Source organism: Vombatus ursinus, unplaced genomic scaffold (genome assembly GCF_900497805.2).
Source record: "Vombatus ursinus unplaced genomic scaffold, bare-nosed wombat genome assembly UNPS02014778.1, whole genome shotgun sequence".
Lineage (NCBI taxonomy): Eukaryota > Metazoa > Chordata > Mammalia > Diprotodontia > Vombatidae > Vombatus > Vombatus ursinus.
In genome coordinates this window covers 29,633,884-29,655,433 of record NW_020954556.1, presented here as the reverse complement: position 1 = coordinate 29,655,433, position 21,550 = coordinate 29,633,884, and the positions used below count along the sequence as shown (strand labels likewise).

The 21,550-nt window shown below is 33.8% G+C and overlaps 1 protein-coding gene across 3 annotated transcripts in view; it reads right to left on the bottom strand.

Annotated features, from left to right (window-relative positions):
* USP34 (ubiquitin specific peptidase 34) overlaps window positions 1–21,550 on the bottom strand; it is a 317,492-nt gene that overhangs the window by 15,098 nt on the left and 280,844 nt on the right. For all 3 annotated transcript variants that reach the window (XM_027865141.1, XM_027865140.1, XM_027865142.1), the window contains 9 exons: window positions 19,387–19,491; window positions 18,629–18,776; window positions 16,840–17,474; window positions 6,465–6,622; window positions 3,412–3,490; window positions 2,363–2,489; window positions 1,675–1,782; window positions 758–862; window positions 518–642 (listed from right to left, as the gene is read on the bottom strand). In XM_027865141.1, the coding sequence (XP_027720942.1) occupies window positions 518–642; window positions 758–862; window positions 1,675–1,782; window positions 2,363–2,489; window positions 3,412–3,490; window positions 6,465–6,622; window positions 16,840–17,474; window positions 18,629–18,776; window positions 19,387–19,491 (1,590 nt within the window). The remainder of the gene's footprint in view (window positions 1–517; window positions 643–757; window positions 863–1,674; window positions 1,783–2,362; window positions 2,490–3,411; window positions 3,491–6,464; window positions 6,623–16,839; window positions 17,475–18,628; window positions 18,777–19,386; window positions 19,492–21,550) is intronic.

Below are 21,550 nucleotides of genomic sequence, written 5' to 3'. Positions count from 1 at the left end.
AAAAAAAGTAATAATAATGATTTTATCAATCAACCATATTAAATTCTTCTCAGACCACTAGAATATCATTTAGTATACAGTGACATAAGTTAATTGCTGAAAAGGTTGTTTACTGAGAAAGGTGATAACAACCTACTTGACATTTTGGGTTTAAGAACCATAGCCCCCAATCATGGTTGAGCTATGGATGACACATGAAGCATGCTAAAAATGTTTCTTCTACTTTCAAAACCAACTACTTCTGCTCCTTATTTCACAGCACTAAAAGGAAAACAATGTAAATAAATCTTATTTACTTAAAATGCACAAAAATGAACATTTCAGTCCATTTAATATGCCCATTTAAGACACAGACTGTTGTGTTACTTATCTTTGGATACTCTGCAGTGCCCAGCACAGTGCCTTGTACATAGTAGGAGTTCAATAAATATTAGTTCAATTGAAATGATGCTTCCAAAGGGGACAATGTGAAAAATCTTGATCTAGAAGAACGTATTTTTCCTGCATTCCAACATACCTTGCTGGTTTCCACCATTGTGGGCAAGAGGCACATATTAAGTTCAGGACGTGGTGGACGGATATTGCTTTTCCCTCCCATTAGTTTGAGATTTTCTCGACATGGGAAATAAGGTCCAAGTGACACTAGGATATTAAAGGAGTAGAAAAAGATATACGGAAAATATGAAACTTAACAGTTTTTAGTGTCCAAAAAGATCAAATGCCAAACAGAAGCACATCATGCTATATATGTACATACTTGGGATATTACTGTGGTGATATGTGCAATGGTTGTGCTGTAGAAATGGAACTAGAGTATGCAGGAAATCATGAGGACTCAGAAGCACAAGTTCCTTAAGGACATCTGAAAATAAAAATTCAGTTTGGGCATGAGAAAACCACATGTATTGCTAGATGCTTCAAATTTATGAATTCCCAAACTAGATTAATAACTAAAGAAGTCAAAGATGATGGGAAAAGAACTATTCATTCCCGCTGTTGAGAGAAAACTTTTTGGGGTAAAGTCCTGGATTAGCATAACTGTTAGGCACAACAAAACATAACACGAATGAATGCTTCTACTCTGATAAAACAGTCTCAAATAGGAAACTACAATAAGGAAAACCTCTAAAACATGTTAATGACTTTATGGAAACTTCAGAGATATTGTGGGCTTTAAGTCAGTGACCTCAGGTTTTGGGAAATAAATCTTGTGTAGAAAGTTTTTTAAACTAATAGATAATCTTGTGTTTTAGGATTCTAACCAGGTTGGACAACTTCCAAAAAACAGTCTGAATGAATCCCATGATGCCATGCAGAGTATCTTGGGGTATGGCGCTACTACTGTTTTTTACTGCCATTGAAAGCATGTAAAAATTACAGGCTATTCCAGAAGATTGTGGGCAAGAGCCTTCTAGGAAAGTCTGTCCATAATACAGGCAATGTTCAAAGTCAAATGACTGTGTGACTGGGGAAGCATTAGAATTTAGAGTTCCCAGGTCAGTGCTATTCTTAAATGAACAATAAAAAATAATTAAATTTAAAAAGTGGTTAATAATAACTAAACTGAACCAATCTGATATCATCCTGACATACTACTACTTGAATAGTAATGTACAAAGAAATAGTCTCTTCACTTTTTTTAGCACACAGATGATTCCCTTTCAGGTAACTTACCTATGCATGCATTTCTAAGTTCTGGAGGACTATAAGAATTAAGCAGAGTTAAGAGCTTATGGGCAAATTCAATTCGTTCCTGCCACTGAATTAATGCTTGTTTCACATCTGTAAACAAAATATACGTCAAAATACCATGAAATACAAAACAATATAACTTTCTGACAATCTTTTTCTTTTGCAAATAAAATGCTAACATTGAACATTTTCAAAGGAACTCCAGGAACATCTTTTGAAGAGAAAGGCTTAATACTTTCATGAGATGTGTACTGCTGAAACTTAAATTTGATGCATTTCTTTTAATCCATGCTTTAGGGATGAATCTCATTAATGACATCTTCTAGGAAATGTAATGCTTAAGTTACATACAGGGAGAAGAAATAAATCTATTCTGATAGTGATTTTTCTTATAGCCAGAAAAAATCTATGCCAACTGGTAAATTAGACACAAGAGTTACCATTTGCCTATGACTTTATGAAAAAAAGTGGTATTCCCTTCCTGTAAGCAAGGAGAGAGCAAACAACACAAGTGGACAATTCTAACAATTCCTGGCTGACATTATAGACGTTTCAGGACGGTATCTTCTCTGTTCCCACTTCGTCTGGAAGTAGTTAAGCTACATCAAGGCTAATCAATCTATTTTCTTTCATGAAATTAACTAAGTGAAAATAGACAATGATACCAAACCTTTTCTCTGGAGATAAGGGCGTGTCGACTTCAGAACTGAAAGGAATATGGACAGAAGTTCTACTAAGTCTCCAGTCACATGGCATGCGGTGGCTTCATGATACATCATGTGTAATGTGTTGAATGACTATAGAGAATGGAAAACAATGTATTTAAATTATGACAATGACTTTATTTTTATAGCACTATTAGAGTTTCACTGTTTATCTTAGTGATCCACAGAAGTACAGTGCATCTGCTCTGAGGGATGCTGGGGGGAAAAAAAGAATATTCAGATATAATTCTGTAGATTAGAGTCAGTGCTTCTTTCTTTTCTTTAAAGGATAACAAAGGAGCAGAAAACAGTAGAGAAGCAAGTAAAAAGAATGCAAAGTGGGATTTAACATTCTAGTAGCTATGAAGAAGATTGAAGACTAGGCTGTCCACAGCTCCCAAAATAGAGGACAGTAGTGAGAAAGGTCTGAAAAAAAGGACTGTTTCCCTCCACTTAGTTTACTGTTTTTATGTCTCATTTCTTTTTTTTCTCTTTGTTTCAACAGTAGTGTTCTTCCACTGTTATCTCTGATGATCCTAACTCACAGTTCTGATCTTCTATTATATAAAATGACATAACACGCATCACAAATAAGGTAAATCACTTAAACTCTTTATATATAAGTTATTCATCTATAAATAGAGCAATAAATATACCCAGGCTATTAACAGGCTTGTTCTAGGGGGAAAAAAATAGAATGAGATAAACATCACTTCATAAAATTCAAAAGTTGATTAAAATGCATTTTAATTTAAAATAAAAATTAAATAAAAATCAAACTAAAGGAAAAAAGCATTAAAATAAGTCATAATTATTTAATTATATTTGTAATAAATCAGGATTCACAGGTTAGTCAATTAAAGGATTATTACTTTACAATATAATTTTTCCTACAAGAACACAAAACACATTTTCAAACAAGGAATGTTGATAATAACCCTTTGTTTTCTGGAAAATGCCATCTACATGCATACACACACACACACACATATATGTATAAAACATATATACATACCTCTGTCATCAGGATTAATCCTCGGTTAAATATAACAAGAAGTCTATCTTCATCAGATTCTAATAGTATTCTGAAGGCACTGGAGGAATAGAAAAATATTTTAAAAACTTTTTGAGACTTTTCATTTATTTTAACAAAGTACAACTTTCAGTTTAAGATTACTTAGCTGGATTCTCCTCCTGGACTCACAAGCGACCTTAAGTAAATAATCATTGCATTTCAAATTCCATACCTATAGGAAGTAATATTGTTTTGCAAGAATTGTATGAAGATTAAGTGAGAATAAAAATGAAGCCCTGTCAAGTACTATGGGAAAAAAAACATACAGGCAAAACCAAATTTATGGATAAATTGTATTCCAAAAGTTCCCTGGCAATTTAGAATTGATTTTTCCATAGAAACAAAGTTAAATATGCTTCTTAGTACAACTCACCAAAGCTTATTTAACCCATTTACTATTTTCCTTTAGATGACTAAAGTAACTTAGTTACTAAAAATAGTATTACAGAATCTAACTATTAGTGTTTCTAGAGTAAAAATATAAATACAGAATCCAACTTGGATGTCAAGGAACATACTCTTTGTTGAATATAGTCTTGGTGGCATGGATGGAAACACTTCAACCTCCATATCATTATGACCTCAGGCTGAGAACAGGGACGTAGGAGGAACCTGGAGCTCCAGGGAGGTACATGGAGTTATACAGAGGGGAGAAATTGAGTGTTGAGAAGCCAGGGGTTCCTGAAAGTGCAAATCCACAGGGACCCTTTTCAGGCATCCATTTTCCCAAGTGCAAATCACAGGACTGGCCTCTGCCTGCTGTTTTTCTCATTGCAACCATCTGCCTTTGATGGGTAGGGCTGCTCTTTCCTTAGCCCATTTGAGAAGAGAATAGCATAACTTAGATTAAACACATAGTTCTTGAGGTTATCTCAGGATTTTTATAGCTAACAGTGGGTAAAAAAAAAAATCCCTAATTACTGCAAATACTGGTAAATAGCTTTCAAATATTAATGACAAAACTGCCTACAAGACTTGGTATCTGCATACTTAATATTGCTTATGTGTACAGATAATTCAAATAAAGAGAAATGTAGCATTAATTCTTTTTTGAGGAGTAAAGTATTTAAAAGCCTATTATACTAAAAATAATAATTTTACATATTCAGGTGTTTAATTGAGCACCTGAGTGGGGGTAGTTGGTAGGCTGGCATGCATAACACATTATTACCACAATAACTTAACTCACCATATTCACCATAGCCCAATTACCTTCACTCATTAAACACAGGATTACTAATCTAGACATCTTTAATACTGGGCTTGTGATTCAGTACATAAGGCCCTGCCCTGTTTTTTCTTCATCTAAATTAACAGTATATGAGGTTGAGATTAAAAGGCTATAATAATTTTTTTCTTCAAAAAGCTCCATAGCATGCACCACATATCAAAGAATAAGGAAAGTAACTTTGTTTGATGGGTCACATGAGTCTAATCAAAGCATTCCTGCTTCTTCCTTTTTAATTATTAAATGTTAAGTCATTAAAAATTATATATTGGTCTTTATTCAGTTGGGCTAGGATGCTCAATTCATAGATTCTAAGAACCTGAATGAAAGGCAAATTGGAGTAGTGGCAAGAGAATTGGCCTTAAATCCTGGCTTTGTGATCAAGAGCATGCTGCTTAACGCCTCAGTGCCCCCAAGCAACTCTGTAAGCCTGTCAGCTGGAGATTGGCTGACAATCTGTATAACTAGAGAGAATTTACACTTTGGGAGTTCCCCTGGATTGATGAAACCACTGGTTTAGACTGAGGGAAAAAATTATATTAGAAACAAAGAATCTGAGGGACCAGAAAGGGATCTTAATCCAATTTTCTTATTTCAGATACAAGGAAATTAAGGACAGTGACTTGCCAAGTAGAGCAAGAACAAGATCTTTAGTTTTCACATTCCTGTATCAATACCTCTCATTCCCCAATTGTATTTGAGTTTGGTAATATTTGAGTTCAAGACTATTTTTTCATATTAACTTTCTCCTCAAGTTGGAAATCTTTACACATTATTTTCTCCCACAAACAGAAGAATAAACTACCAGTCCACAGTAAATCAAGAAGTAGTCCAAGAAAGTATATTATAACCTAACTGTCCAGAGAGTAAAAAAGTAGATTAGGTCTTCAAGGAGGAATTATTATCAAATTAATTATAAATATTTATACACACATCCACCAAGAGAGACAATTAACATTCACTTATATACTTGAAAATATTATTATTTCTCAGGCCTATTCTCAGGAAACGATAGGGCATGGGAGTAATAAATGATCTGCCAATATTCTTTTGCTTAGGCTGGTAAATCTAAATGGAACTAGCTATTAATTAAAGTCTTTGAAAAATTACGTGAGGAAAAAACATTTTTGCATAACATAGAACTCATTTGTTAGCTTTAGAAATCTAGTCTGAACATTTGTCACATACATCAAGAGAATGAGTAAGATGGGTTTTTGTTTGTTTGTTTGTTTGTTTTGTTTTTTTGGTGAGGCCATTGGGGTTAAGTGACTTGCCCAGGATCACATAGCTAGGAAGTGACAAGTATCTGAGGCTGGTTTTGAACTTAGGTCCTTTGGACTCCAGGGCCAGTGCTCTATCAACTGTGCCACCTAGCTGCCCCCAAAGATGGTTCTTTTTGAGGAATTTATTAACTTTTAAGTCTAAAATACTAACAGGCAACATAACATTTTTTTCATTTTTCTGTTTTATTACAAATTAAAACATTATTAGAATGCTTTGTATTTGAAAGAGTACCTGTTCCTCAAGTGACTAAATTACTATATAAAGTATCCTCAACTTCAGAAAAACAGATATAATTACTGCTAATAATATAATCAAATGAAGGGAATTATCTTGACAAATGTTTTAGGATATTAAACATTCTCAAACTAAATTATTTATCTCCAACAACCTGAAGGTATTACCGTCAATTATGAATTTTTATTAAATGAAGGGTGTGATCATTTTGGTTTCATTAAAAACACTTAAAAAAAAAAAACGCAACCTTATTAAAGTTGTCCAGCAGGAGCGGCCATCCAAGCAACGTAAATAACAACTGATAGTTGTTTTCTTAAATTGTTTAATGTCTTCTAACTCCTCCTCTCTCATATCTGGTCTCTGAGCTACAAACAATTGCATTAAGTTAAACAATTCTTCCACCGCCTAAAAAAGCAAAGGAGAAAGAGGCAAAAATTATACATACCATATTATCAGATCAGAATGCAACAAAATTAGAACTGAATAAAAATAACATAGGCAAAAGTTATAAAATTGCAACTAAAAATTTGTTAATGATTAGGTTGAACAGGAAATGTTGAAAAATTAGAAGCTAAAAGACAATGATAATTTTATATATCAAAACCTATGGGACCCAACAGAAACTGTTCTTACATAAATCCTTACATTAAAAAAAAAAGATTTTACTCAAAGATCTTTGTTTTTGTGAGTCAATTGGCATTAAGGGTCACACAGTTAGTGGGTATCATGTGTCTGTGGCCAAGAACTTTTTTTTTTTAAACAAAACAATGTAAAAGCAAGTTTAAAAAAAAGCAGTGAATATTAAAGAGAGGGGAGAAATAGACTAGAGAATCAGATATATGAATTTTTAAATAAAGCTTGGACTTAAAAAAAAATAATGAAAGTAACACGTATTTAGCAAAAAAGTAGAAATACAATTCATAAAATTACAAAGGAAAAAGGAAAGATCACAGAAGGAATCAAGAATAATACAGCTTATTTCCTAATATTTGATAAATTAGAAAATCTAAAGAAAATGGATAATTACACAAAAATATAAATATCTACTAAAACCAAAACCACAGGAAATTAGAAATTCAAACAGACTAATTCTCAGAGGAAGAAATAAGACAAGTCATTAAAGAATTACCCCATAAAACAATACCTAACCTATACAGATGCACAACAAAATTCTTTCAAGCTTCTCAAAAATATATAGAAAGATGGAGCATAATACAAGCAATACTTTTTATGAAGCAAATATGGTATAATTTTAAAATCAAGTAAAGGTAACACTAAAAAAATTACAGGCAAATCTTCCTAATGAATATAGATACAAAAAAAGAAGATGTAAGTCATCAAAATATAATAAAAAATTTGCATCAGGAATAACAGTATTATGTGTAATTCCTGGTTCAACATCGAAAAATGACATGAACAAAATAAAACATAAAACAAAAAAACTCTTTAAAAATCTATATAGTTAAGTCAATAGATGGAGAAAAACCTGTGATAAACATTCATGAATGTTCTAAAGAACATTCTAACATACATGAATGATAAAAATACTAAAAAGAATAGGTAAAGGGGGATTTTTATCCATCACAAGTATATACTTTAGAACAAGGGCTAATATAATATACAAAGAAGCATTAGAAGCATTCCCACTAAAACAGGCACAAATAAAGGATACCTACTCTCACCATTTTCATTTGAAATAGAAATCTAGTGACTAAAATAAGACAGGATTAATATTAGAAAGGAAGAGATCACTTGTTGATAATCATAACTGTACATTAAAAAAAGCCAAACCATAGAGATAATTCAACTAAATTGCAGGATTAAAAATGAATTAAAAAAATCTTCATTATTATTTACTATTAATAAAAATACAATACAACACACAAAAGAAACCCTTTTAACAATAATAAAACTTTTAAAGTATTTGATAATTAACCTACCTACCTAGGAATATACAATACCTATATAAAAACAACTATAAAAAAAGAATGACCAAGAAAAAGAAATCCCTAAATAACTAAAACAACATCTCATGTATATGGATGGGTTGGATTAATATAGGAAAAATTACAATATTTTCTAGACTAATTTACATATGTAATATTATCAAAATATTAAGAGAATTTTAAAAATAAAACTGGAAAAATAATGAAGTTTATATGGAACTCTTTGAGTTAACAATAGATCAGTGGAAAAGAACCGACACTGTGATGGATTCAAACAATTATATGTGAAAGATTAGTGTTTAATAAACCTTTAGAGATTAAAAGCTGAAAGAATTCATTAATTTAGCAAATGTACTTTGGAAAATTGATTCTCCAGTGTATAGTTGAGATGACGGAGTGAGAGGAAGGATTTTTGCCTTAATTTCCCATCAGATCTCTCCAACAACGAAATTCTGAACAAGAAAGTAAAGAAAAAAGTCACAGGGAGTCATTTTTCTAGCACAGGCAGCTTAGGAAGACAGAAAAGTCTGTCAATATTGGGGTGGAAGCTGGCCAGGAGGTGCAGTGGCAGGGACATAGCCAAGACTAAACACCAGGAAGCACCATGGCAGAAAGAGAACCCAGAGCCTCTGAACTAGTTAGTGCTGAAGCAAAAAGAGAAGCCAATGGGCAGCTCTGTTACCCATTACCCAATTCTCAGTCACAGATCTAGGGTGGAAAGGAAACGATGGGGAGTCAAAGCTGAGGACTGAGCACAGAACAAGTTCCAGAACTTAAGAATGTGGCTCTTAGCCCAGGAGCAGAGAGTAGCATTCACTTCTAACCTCGAGCCTCAGAATATAAAACCTCAGTGTAACAACCAGAACAGGTGACCAAGACCAAAGAAAGGCTTGCAATTTAGTTATCCTGAACCTGCAGAACCTCCAAGCAGGCTAACAGTGACTGAGTGCACAAGTCTACTATCACTCAACTTACAAAAGCCAACAGACATAAACTCCTGCCTACAACACGACAAAACTTCTCCAGGAAACTGAGATTTCAAGACGCCTTGTTGTTCTGGGGGAGGGGTGTTAAGTGACTTTCTTTCTTTTGGTCACTTAGCAGGAGTTTCCCTGCCTTGTGAGCTGCAAATATAAGATTTACTTGAATCCCCCTTGGCCCCAGGGCTGAGATGTCATCTTCTCCTACCCACCTCCACTTGGTCACTTTGCCCCACACTGTTTTCTTAGTTTCTAAAACTTATGGTAGCAAGTCGAAGAAGATTTTTAATTTAAAAATCAGTTGATGAGTTTCATTTACTTTATCTTTAAATAAACAAACCAACAACAACAACAACAAAAAAGAGGGGGGGCAGCTAGGTGGCACAGTGGATAGAGGAATGGACCTAGAGTTAAGAAGACCTGAGTTCAAATGCGGCCTCTGACACTTGACATTTACTAGCTGTGTGATCCTGGGCAAGTCACTTAACTCCAACTGCCTCAACAACAACAATAATATCAAAAGCAAAGCTCAGACCAAGAAGACAATGAAGAAACTTTTCCCCAGATCACTGGGGAGGTACTGAAAAATTGCAGGACCCTAGACTGAGGTGTGAAAGTAGCAGAAGGACATAAAAGGACAGAAGCTCAGGGGAAACAAAATCCCTCTCCCCAGAAACAAAAAGAACCAAACAAAGCCCAAAACAGGTTAGAAGAATAAGTAAATATAAAAAGAATCCTAAAGAACTACTATGAACTGCTGGAAAAACTAGAAAACAGGGGCAGCTACATGGCGCAGTGGATAGAGCACCAGACCTGAAGTCAGGAGGACCTGACTTCAAATTTGACCTTAGACACTTGACACTTACTAGCTGTGTGACCCTGGGCAAGTCAGCCCCAAACTGCCTAAAAATTAAAAATTAAAAAACAAAAAAACAAAACAACTAGAAAACAGTATGGCAGAAACTAGGTATAGACCAGGGGTGGGGAACCTATGGCCTCAACCACCTGGTATAGACCACCCCTGGTCTATACCTAGTTTCTGCCATACTGTTTTTGAGTTTTCGCACCCCAACATCTTACACTGTACATCAAGATAAGATCAAAATGGGTGCATGATTTAGACATAAAGGATGATACCATTAGCAAATTAGGAGAGGAAAGAATAGTTTACCTGTCAGATCTATGGAGAAGGGAAGTATTTGTGATCAAACAACAGATAGAAAGCATTACTAGATGCAAAGTGGATAATTCTGATTATATTAAAGTAAAAAGTTTTTGAACAAACAAAACCAATGCAACAAAACTTAATAGGAAAACAAAAAGCTGGGAAACAATTTTGTAGCAAGTTATCTCTGATAAAAGCCTCATTTCTCAAATATATAGAGAATTGAGTCAAATTTATAAGAATACAAGTCATTCCCCAATTGACAAATGGTTAAAGGATATGAGCAAGCAGTTTTCAAATGAAGAAATCAAAGCTATCTATAGTGATATGAAAAAAAAAATGCTCTAAATCACTTTTAATTAGAGAAATGCAAATTAAAACAACTCTGAGGTACCATCTCACATGTACCAGATTGGCTAACAGGACAGAAAAGGGAAATGACAAATGCTGGAGGGGATGTGGGAAAATTGGGACATTAACATACTGTTGGTGCAGTTGTGAACTGATCCAATCATTCTGGAAAACAATTTGGAACTATGCCCAAAAGGCTATAAAATTGTACATACCTTTTCATCTAGCAATACCATTATGTCTGTTTTTGAAAGAGATTTTTTAAAAAGGGAAAAAGACCCACATGTACAAAAATATTTATAGCACCTTTTCATGGCGGCAAAGAACCGGAAATTGAGGGGATGCCCATCAACTGGGGAATGGCTGGATAAGTTGCAGTATTTGATTGTAATAAAACATCATTGTGCTATAAGAAAATGATGAGCAGCCTGACTGCAAAAAAAAAACCTGGAAAGACTTACATGAACTGATACAAGTGAAGTGGGCACTATAGACAGTAACAGGAATATTGTACGATGAAGAACTATGAATTGACTTAGTTATTCTCAGCAATACAACGATCCAAGACAATTCCAACATGATGAAACATGCTATCTCCTCTAGAGAAAGAACCAATGCAATCTTGAATGCAGAATGAAGTATATTATTTTTCACTTCATTTTTTCCCCATTACAGATGCTTGCAGATGGCTTTAGATAGATATCGCTTATCATTTATTCCTATGCTTTTTAGTGTTTTTAATAGTGTTGTATTTTGTCAAAAGCTTTTCTACATCTATTGAGATAATCATATGATTTCCTAATACTGAACCAGCCCTGCACTCCTGGCATAAATCCCACTTGGTCATAATGTATGATCTTTGCGCTATATTGCTATAGTATTTTGTTAAAAATTTTTGCATTAATATTCATTAGGGAAATTGGTCTATAGTTTTCCTTCTCTGTTTTTGCTGTTTCTACTTAAGGTATCAGCACTATATTTGTGTTGTAGAAGGAATCTGGTAAGACTCCTTTGCCTGTTTTTCCAAATAGCTTATATAGTATTGGAATTAGTTATTCTTTAAATGTTTGGTAGAATTCACTTGTGAATCCCTCCCTCTAACAGCCCTGGTGATGATAAAGTTCTGAGAGATTACATATATCCTGTCCCCAACTAGAACATAAATAGTTTAACCGGTTTCTCACTTATCTCCTTTTTATACCTCTCTTGAGTCCTGGGTTTGAATGTTATATAGCATCTCTTCAGCTCTGTTTTCATCAGGAATACCATAGTAGCTCTTTTTGTTTTTTAATAATATTTGACTTTTTCTTCCCAATTACATGTAGACAATTTTTAACATTCATGTTTTAAAATTTGAGTTCCAAATTTTTTATCTCTCTCCCTCATATCCCGCTTCCCTGAGACAGCAAGCAATTTGATGTAGGTTATACATGTGCAATCATGTGAAACATTTCTTCATTGTTGTAAAAGTCATGCTGTGAAGAAGACACTGATCAAAAGAAGAAAAATGAAAAAAATCATGAAGTGAAAAAAAATACACTTCAATCTGCATTCAGATTATACTGGTTCTTTCTCTAGAGGTGGTAGCTGGGATAAGCTAGACTCCTTCCCAATAAAATCAGGGTGAGGCAAAAATGCTCATTATCACCACTACCATTCAATATTGTACTCAAAATGCTAGCTGTAGCAACAAGAGAAGAAAAAGAAACCGAAGGAATTAAAACAGGAAATTAAGAAACAAAACTATCACTCTTTTCCAGTGATGGCATAGTTACAGACCTAGATAATCAATTAAAAAACTAGTTAAAATAATTAACTGCAGCAAAGTTAGTTACAGGATATAAAATTAATCCATACAAATCATCAGCATGGCTACATATTACCAACAAAATCCAGCAGCAAAAGATAGAAAGAAAGCTTCCATTTAAAATAACTGCAAGCAATATAAAATACTTGAAAGTCTATCAAGGTTGCCTAGACAAACCCAGAAACTATATGGAGACAATTGCAAAACACTTTTCACACAAATAAAGTAAAATCTAAACAAGTAGGGAAATACTAATTGCTTATGGGTAGGTTGAGCCAATAAAATAAAAAAGACAATTCTACCTAAATTTGATTTATTTATTCAGGGCCATATCAAACCACCAAAACTACCCACTCCTGTTAAAAACACTAGAAAGTACAGAAATAAATGGAGCTTTCCTTAAAATGCTAAGAAGTATCTATCTAAACCAGGAACAACCATTATTTCTAATGAGAATAAGCTAGAAAGAAGCCTTTCCAAAAATATCAGGGCTGAGGCAAAGATGTCCTTTATCATCACTACTATTCAATATTGTATTAGATCCTAGCTACAGCAATAAGACAAGAAATAGAAACTGAAGATGTGCCTATTACTTTTTGCAGATGATATGACGATTTACTTGGAAAACTTTAGAGAGTCAACTAAAAAACTAACAAATAACAATGACAGCAAAGTTGCAGGATATAAAATATGCATGACAAGTCATAACTATTTCTGTCTATTACCATCAGAACTCAACAATAAGAGATAGAAAGAGAAATTCCACTTAAAATAACTAACGACAGTATAAAATACTTACAAGTTTACTTTCTACAACACAGACAGTAAGTATATGAATACAATTATAAAACATTCTTTATCCCAATACAGATCTAAACAACTGAAGAAATATTAATTTCTAAATTTAATGAGAATTTAAAATTTTTATAGAATTTAAGAGAAAAATTTAAAACGCAAAAGCTTATCTAAGTGATTGTTGATAAATCAAAATAAATTAATAAAAAAATAAAGCGCAAAAAAAGATAAAGAAATATTAATTTCTCATGGATATGCTAAGCCAATAATAATGAGGACAATGTTACCTAAATTAACTTACTTATTCAGTATATATCAATCAAATTACCAAAAAATAACTTTACAGAGCTAGAAAACAACAAAATTTTTCTGCAGGAACAAAAAGTCAAGAACATAAAGAAAATCAATAGAAAAAAAAGGAAGAGGTCCTAGCAGTATCAGATCTCAAACTATACTACAAAGCTGTAATCATCAAAAAGATTTGCTACAGATCAGGGACATGATATACAAAAGCAAATGAGAACATATGTGTGTGTCTATATACATGTATATAGACACACACACAGGGAACTAAGTCAAATTTACAATAAGAGCCATTTTCTAAGTGATGGATAGACAGTTTTTAGAGGGAGAAATCCAAGTTATCAATAGCCATATGAAAAAAATGCTCTAAATCATTAATTGTTAGAGAAATGCAAATGAAAACAACTCTGAGGTACTACCACACACTCATCAGATTGGCTAAAATGACCCCCCAAAAAATGACAAATGCTTGAAAAGATTTGAGAAAACAGGTACACTTAATGTACCTTGGCAGAGCTGTGAGCTGACCCAACGATTCTGGAAAAGAATTAACTATGTCCAAAAGGCCTTAAAACTGCATACATTCTAACTCAGCAAACCAATAGTAGATCTGTATTCCAAATAGAGCAAAGAAAAGGAAAAGAACCTATATGTACAAAAATATTTATGGCAACTCATGGTGGCAAAAAAAAAAAAAAAACCAAAACGGAAATTGAGGGGATGCCCATCAACTGAGGAATGGCAAGACAAGTTGTGGTATATGATTATAATGGAATACTATTGTGCTATAAGAAATGATGAGCATGATGGTTTCAGAAAAATCTGAGAACACTTAATACAAACTGATGTAAAGTGAAGTGAGCAGAGCCAGAAGAATAATTTATACAGTAATAGCAATATTGTAAAATCATCACCTTTGAAATATTTAGTAGGTCTGATCAACATAATAACCAACCACAATTCCATAGGACTCATAATAAAACATGCTATTCACTTTCTGATAGAGCTGATGGACTAAGAATATAAACTGAAACATATTTTCTTATTTTTCTTTTTTTGGGGCATGGGGAACATTGTTAATGCAGAAAATTCTTTGGCAAGACAATATGTTTTTATAATAGGTTTTATATTTCTTGCCATCTCATTTGGCTGGGGGAAGGAGGAGGAAGAGAATTTGGAACTAAAAAAACAAAAAACAAAAAACAAAAACAAGAAAATTAGATGTTAATCTGTTGGGAAAGAGATCTTGACCTTCATCTTACACTACATACTCCAATGAATTCCAGCTGGAAGAGATTTGAACATAACCTCCCACCCCCAATTTTTTTTAAAACAGGGAAGAAAACAGAATAAAATATTAAAAATGTGGAGGTGAGGTTAATTCTTTCAATTCAACAAATAAAAGGTAATTCGTTCTATTAGGTACATAACTGATGGACTTGACATAATGAAAATAAAGTTTCTTTAACACAAAAAAGAATAATAAAAAATTGAGGAAAATATAAATGGCAGGACTGTTAAAGTGTCATAGTAGTAATCCCCATTATATAATGGATAAATGGTCAAAATGTATAAACATTTCGAGAAATGAAACAAATTATTAATAAAAATTTGAAAAAAATGCTCATCTTCACTAATAACCAAAGCTGAAAATTGCAACTTGATGGTGTTTTAATTTGTTTTACCACCTCACACCCATAAAATGAGTGAAAATAATTAAAAAGCAATGAAACGATATACTTGTGAGGGTATAATATTTATTATTCAAGGACCTAACATTCTACTGAGATGATACAACAAATACAGAAGTGAAGTAAAGGATATGGTAATGGGAAGAGGGAGAGCACGCTAACAAGCAAAAAATGACGGGGTTCAGAGAAGATAAACTGAAATTCAAAATAAATGTAAGAAACCCAAGCTCCCAATTTAGCAATGGAGTTGACATCATCAACCTATAACACTTTTAAGTCATTGAGTTAGAGATGATTGAATTTAACTGAGTTTTATAAATAAAGGGATAGCAATGACAATGACAGTAATTCCATTTTTTCCTTATGTGATGGTATAGCATAGTGAAAAGAATATACTGATTTGAATTTCAAGGCCTGGATTCAAGCCCATGCATCTTCACTATGTAACTCATTTTCACATTTTTTTTTTTTTTTTTGGTGAGGCAATGGGGTAAAGTGACTTGCCCAAGGTCACACGGCTGTTAAGTGTCAAGTGTACAAGGCCAGATTTGAACTCAGGTCTTCCTGAATCCAGGGCCTGTGCTCTATCCGCTGCGCCATCTAGCTGCCCCCCCATATTTTTTTAAATAACAACTTGTACAATCATTCTAGCTATGCAAGCCATTTATTTAGCTTTTCTGAGCCTTAGATTTCTTATGTATACAATAGGGATGATTCCTACTTTGGCCCTCTCAAAGCATTATTGGCTTATTGGGGGGCCAAAAAAGAGCAAATAAGATAATATGTGAAAACAGTATTTAAAGTAGTATTCACTTATAACAATAATACTCATGTTTTAAAGGGAGGTAACCAAAGAAAAATTCTATTAATGAACAATGTTATGGAAAATAACTCAGATAATTTATCATTTTTCTTATTTATGTAAGCTCTACATTGTAATATCCAGTATAATATTTTCCTACTTCAAGACTCGAAATATGACTGCAGTAGCCTAATTATCTGTAGAAAAAGACTCAGCTTAATTTTTTTCACTACTTAGTATCATCTCTTTCTCATCTTTCTATCTCTTTCCTCTTTTATGAAAAAGTTTGAGAGACTTTTTCAAAACTATATTCTGCAGATGATCCATATTGATCCCTATACCATATTCATGAAAATTTCACTTATATTAAAGACAATTAACATTACAAAGAAGTAAACAAGGATTTAGGTACTACTCTCCTTCTTTCATTGGATATTGCTAACAGAGCTTGCACTGGGCTATTAAGTTATTATTTAAGTAAGTATAATGGAAACTAGTTTACTAAAACCAAAGGCAACACAGGTAGGTGATATTCTAGTTCACATTTCATTAGATCTGAACAATGTGACTAGATATGTTTACATAAATAATTCCCTTTAAAGGATCCTGGAATGAGTCATCAAAAATGGTATTATAGTTGTGTGACATAATTTTACAAAGTATAAGAAAATACAATTACTTTAAAGACATTTAGTTAATAACTACCACTTTCTAATAAAACATATCTAAACAAGTAACAGACTCTAAATTTGAAAATACAGGCAGAAAATCAATTTACTTACGCCAGGGTACTGGCTAGCATGTGGTGTAAGATTCTTAAAGGCCCACTGAATATTCTGATGAGACGCTAGCTGTCTGGTAAATGCAGGTGATTGCTCACAGCACAGCCTCAAAATGCCATAATAGGCAGGCAGCATCCCACGGTTAAAAAGCACCACATCCTGATCATCATGGTCAGCAAGGATGTAATTGAAGGCAATGTTCTTGGTTACCACTGGGTTCTGCACAATAAGGCGGACATTCTCTGGACAGTCAACACATACATTGTACCAAAAAGAAAGCAAAGCTTGTTTATTGTGGTTGGTAGCTATTGCTGGCTCAGAGAGTTTAGGTTGGAAAAGGTTCCACAAGTCCATGAAATATGTGGAAAACATAAGCTTCTCTGTTTTGGAGATGAGACAGTATGTCATGAAACTAAAATAGGGCACCAACTTTGTGGTGCCATGAACAGCAGCATCAACATAAAGTTTGGCTCTGGAAAGCAAGCCAAGAAGCACGTTGTAGACCTGATGCAGAACTACTGTGGTATCTGGACTGAGTGGCAGGTCGCGTGTCGGGATATGCAAAGACCGTGTTGACCGGAACATTTGACGGAATGAATTGCTTGGGATCAAAGATACTAGAAGATAAGCAGCAGCTAGAAGATAGAAAACAAATTGTCAGAGCCTCACAAAACATATCATGATGAGACAAAAAATTAAAAGAGTAAAAAAAGAAGCTGCAAAACAGAAATTATGGTGTCATTTCATAAATACTAAAATGTTTACTGAAGGACACAATGAAATACAGCATTTTCAAAATCCTTTGTCCTCGTAGGCCCAATGGGATTAGGTACCTTTCTTTATGGCATTACTGTTATTCATGCATTGTCAATAGTAATACTGACAGAAGCAAGAAAATGGGGAAGCAGCTTTGGCTATAAGCCCAATCATGCCCACTGGAAAAAGGTAAACATTAGTTTATCACTCAGTTTTTCCAACTCTAGTGGGACCTTGTGAGAGAGGGAAGGGGAAAGGGTCTATGAACTTCCAAAAAAATTCTGATGACATTTCAATATAATTGGTTTCCTTTGTCACCCTATGTATTTTATTTTATGCATTTAAAAACATTATTCTGAGAAGGGGTCCCATAGGCTTCATACTGCCAAAACGGTCCATGATATAAAAATAGTGAAAAACCCCTGCTCCAGTACTTCAACTTGACAGAAATTTTACTCCCCTCATTCACAGAATGTTGGACCGGGCAATAGAAGTCATGTAATCAAACATGGGACCCCTTCAATATCATTGAAAGAAGATTATGCACGTTCTACCGAAATATTTTAAATGATGGAGGGTTTATAAGGAAGTTGTAAGCTGTCCAATGATTGTCAATAGTAATTCCTTTAAATTGTGTAGAAACTGAACTCTGGAACTTTCACACATTTGTTGTACTGTTTTCCTTTGAACAATGTACGTTTACTTTCTCTATGACTACCTTAAAATACTTGAATATAACTAGTATGTCAACCCTTCCCTTCTTTAGGCTAATTATCTCCAGTTTCTTCAAATACTCTTTACATGACGTGGGTTCTAGACTGTATTCTTTCTATTACAGCATGGTTAGCACATAGTAAGCACTTAATAAATGCTTCTCTCTCTCTTTTCATCTCTCCCCCTCCACTATGGTCATATCTCTGCATAAAAAATCCTCTATACCCACTTAACCTCGTAAAACGCTGTCTATATGTCCATACCCTCAGTACATTTCCATAAATCTGCCGTTTGCTATTTAAAAAAATTTTTAACTTACAAGTTCTGACTCGAGGATAATTATGTGCCAAAAGAAAACGCTCAACCCAATTTTCCATATTCTGGAGCACCCAGCTATGTGCCAATTTGTTGCGGGGTGTCTGTACTGCCAACCAATCAAGGCATTGAGAAGGGTTATATTCAATCACCTACAAACAAAATAAAAGGAGAAAAGTATTAAGCAAGTTTAAAGAAAAGGTTAGAAATTAATGTATTTAATACATTATAATATATATACACACACATTATAATACAAGTTATTAGATTTTTTATTTGCTTTTATTTGCACCTATAAAGAGAACATTTACTTAAATATTTTAAACTAAGAAGATTACTAAATAGGTCATATTTGAGAGTGGTCTCACCTAAGTTTGTTTTTAAATTCAATTTCTTTCCTGTTATTTCTGACAGTAGAAGGCATATAATGAAGAATTTCTCATTTGACAGGTGAATAAATGACCACTTAGCAAAGGATAAAAGAGGAAACAAATGGGAAGTCTAGCTGGGTATACCTCTCCAATTTTTATGGTTGGCGCTGGGAGTCCCAAGCATCACCCAGAGAAATCATGTTCTTTGATTTAAGCCATTAATAAGATGGCACTGATCTTTCTTTCACAGTTCTATCTTCATTCTTAGCCCAGTCAAGTTCATCTATTTTTAGGTGCCAAAGTATGGGATAACAATAACTAAGTTATAAAAGTCAAGTGACTGAAGAAAAAAAAAAAAAAAGAAAATCTAAAACCAACTTTTTTTACATACCTCCCATATTCGCTGCAGAATATAAGATGCAAAGGGTGGCATTCCTGGAGGCCCACCAGCAAATTCCATTAACATAGTTAATAATTTAAAGAAAGGGTTGGCAGCCTGCAACACATACACAATAAAACCTATACATTTTTATTTATAAACACTTAAACGTTAAATAACATAACCAAACAAGTATACATTTAAAATTAATTATATGTAAGAATGTATTCGATGTATGTATATTAACACATACCACACACACGTACATAAAATAGTTTATTAGCTTAAATCGCCTTCCATTGTGAGTTCATTTATCTCTATATACATTTGCAGCACCAGGAGAGTGCCTTGTGAATAATTTTTCTTTTTTTTTTTTTGGCCTGGACTTGTAATTACATTTTGGTTGTAAATGCTGACAACCAACGAAGCCTGGGAATACTTTTCACAACTCTGAGTCTCAGAGAGCTGCCTACAGCACTGAAAGAAAGAAAATGACATTAAAAAATACCCTGCTAATGGTTAAACAACTAGTACATAGCTATTGTCTTACAATTCCCTTCCCTGTTGGGGTTAAGTTTCTTCAGAAAGCAATTTACAATTAGGACTTCCAATTCTGCTTCTTATTCTCTTTGAAACCCTCTGGAGTCAGGCTTTGAAATGTCTATCTTCAGTTGCTAATGATAACTTAATTGTCAGATTTAATGGCCTTTTCTCAATCCTCACCTTCTATCTCTGAAACCTTTGATACCACTTATCACCCTTGCTCTTTATTCTATTCTCTCTAGGTTTTAGCAATACTACTTTCTCTCTTGGTTCTCTTACTACCTAAGTGATCCCTCCTTTTCAGTCTCTTTCACTGGATTTTCATCCAGATCACATGCAATTACTGTGGGTATCCCCTAAAAATGTCCTTGGGCTCTTGTCTCCTCACTCATTATACTATCTTACTTGGTGATCCTATCAGCTCCATGGATACAATTATCTCTATGCAGATGATTTTAATTTAAATTTTATTTTATGGAGTAAAACAAGCATTTCCATAACAAAGTATAAGAAAAGAGATGATTGCACATGAAACTGCTTATCTATTAGGTACAATTTGCTATTCCTTTTAAATATATAAAGTTACCATGTAAATTTCTTTTTTTCCCTTTTCCCCCTCCCCCCATCAGATACTGTTTTAAGAAAAGTTTTAGTAAAGAAGTCTTTTTGATTATTATAAATACTCAAATTAACTACAAAGGACATATGAAGGCATCCAGAGAAAGAACTGATAAATAGAAGTATGTATAGAATGATTTTACACATATATACACACATATTTGAGTCTGATGGTATGCATATGATTCTCAGATTTATTCATCCAGAATTAACTTCTTTTTTGATCTCCAGTCTTGACTCTCCAAATGTCTATTGGACATCTCAAACTGGGTATCCTGTAGAGATCTTAAACTAAATATTCAAAACTGAATTTGTTCTCTTTCCTCCCAAACTCTCCTCTCTTCCTAACTTCCATATTGCCACCTAGGGCACTCCTAATCATCCATACTTACAATCTAAGGGGTCATCCTCAATTCATTCTCTCTCACTCCTCTTACCCCATCTGCTACCAAAGCCTGTCGATTATACCTTCACGACACAACTAATATACTCTTCCTTTTCTCCTTTAACACTGCTGCCACTCTGGTACAGGCCTTCATCACCTCATACTTTGACTACTACAAAAGCCTTCTGGTTGGTTTCCCTGCCTCAAGGCTCTTATCTATCCACTCCAGTGCCAAAACAACCTTCTTAAAGTGTAGGTTTGATTAAATGACCTCTGCATGTCCCCCCATCTCAACTATCCCCCAAACTCCAGTAATTCTCTATCACCTCCAGGATCAAATATAAAATTCTGTTTGGCTTTTAAAGTTCTTCATAACCTGACCCTTACCTACCTTTCCACATACTTTATGATCCAGTGATACTGGTCTTCTTGATATTCCTTCTTACATCACACTCTATCTCCCTATCAAAGTGCATAGTCCATCAGTCCATCAACAAGCATTTATTAAGCACTTACTATATGCCAGGCACTGTGCTAAATGTTGGAGATACAATTTCATTAGCAATGTATGATGGTACCTTTTCTCCACAAGTCTGTCAGCAATGAATTTTGTTACTTGCTATTTTAAGA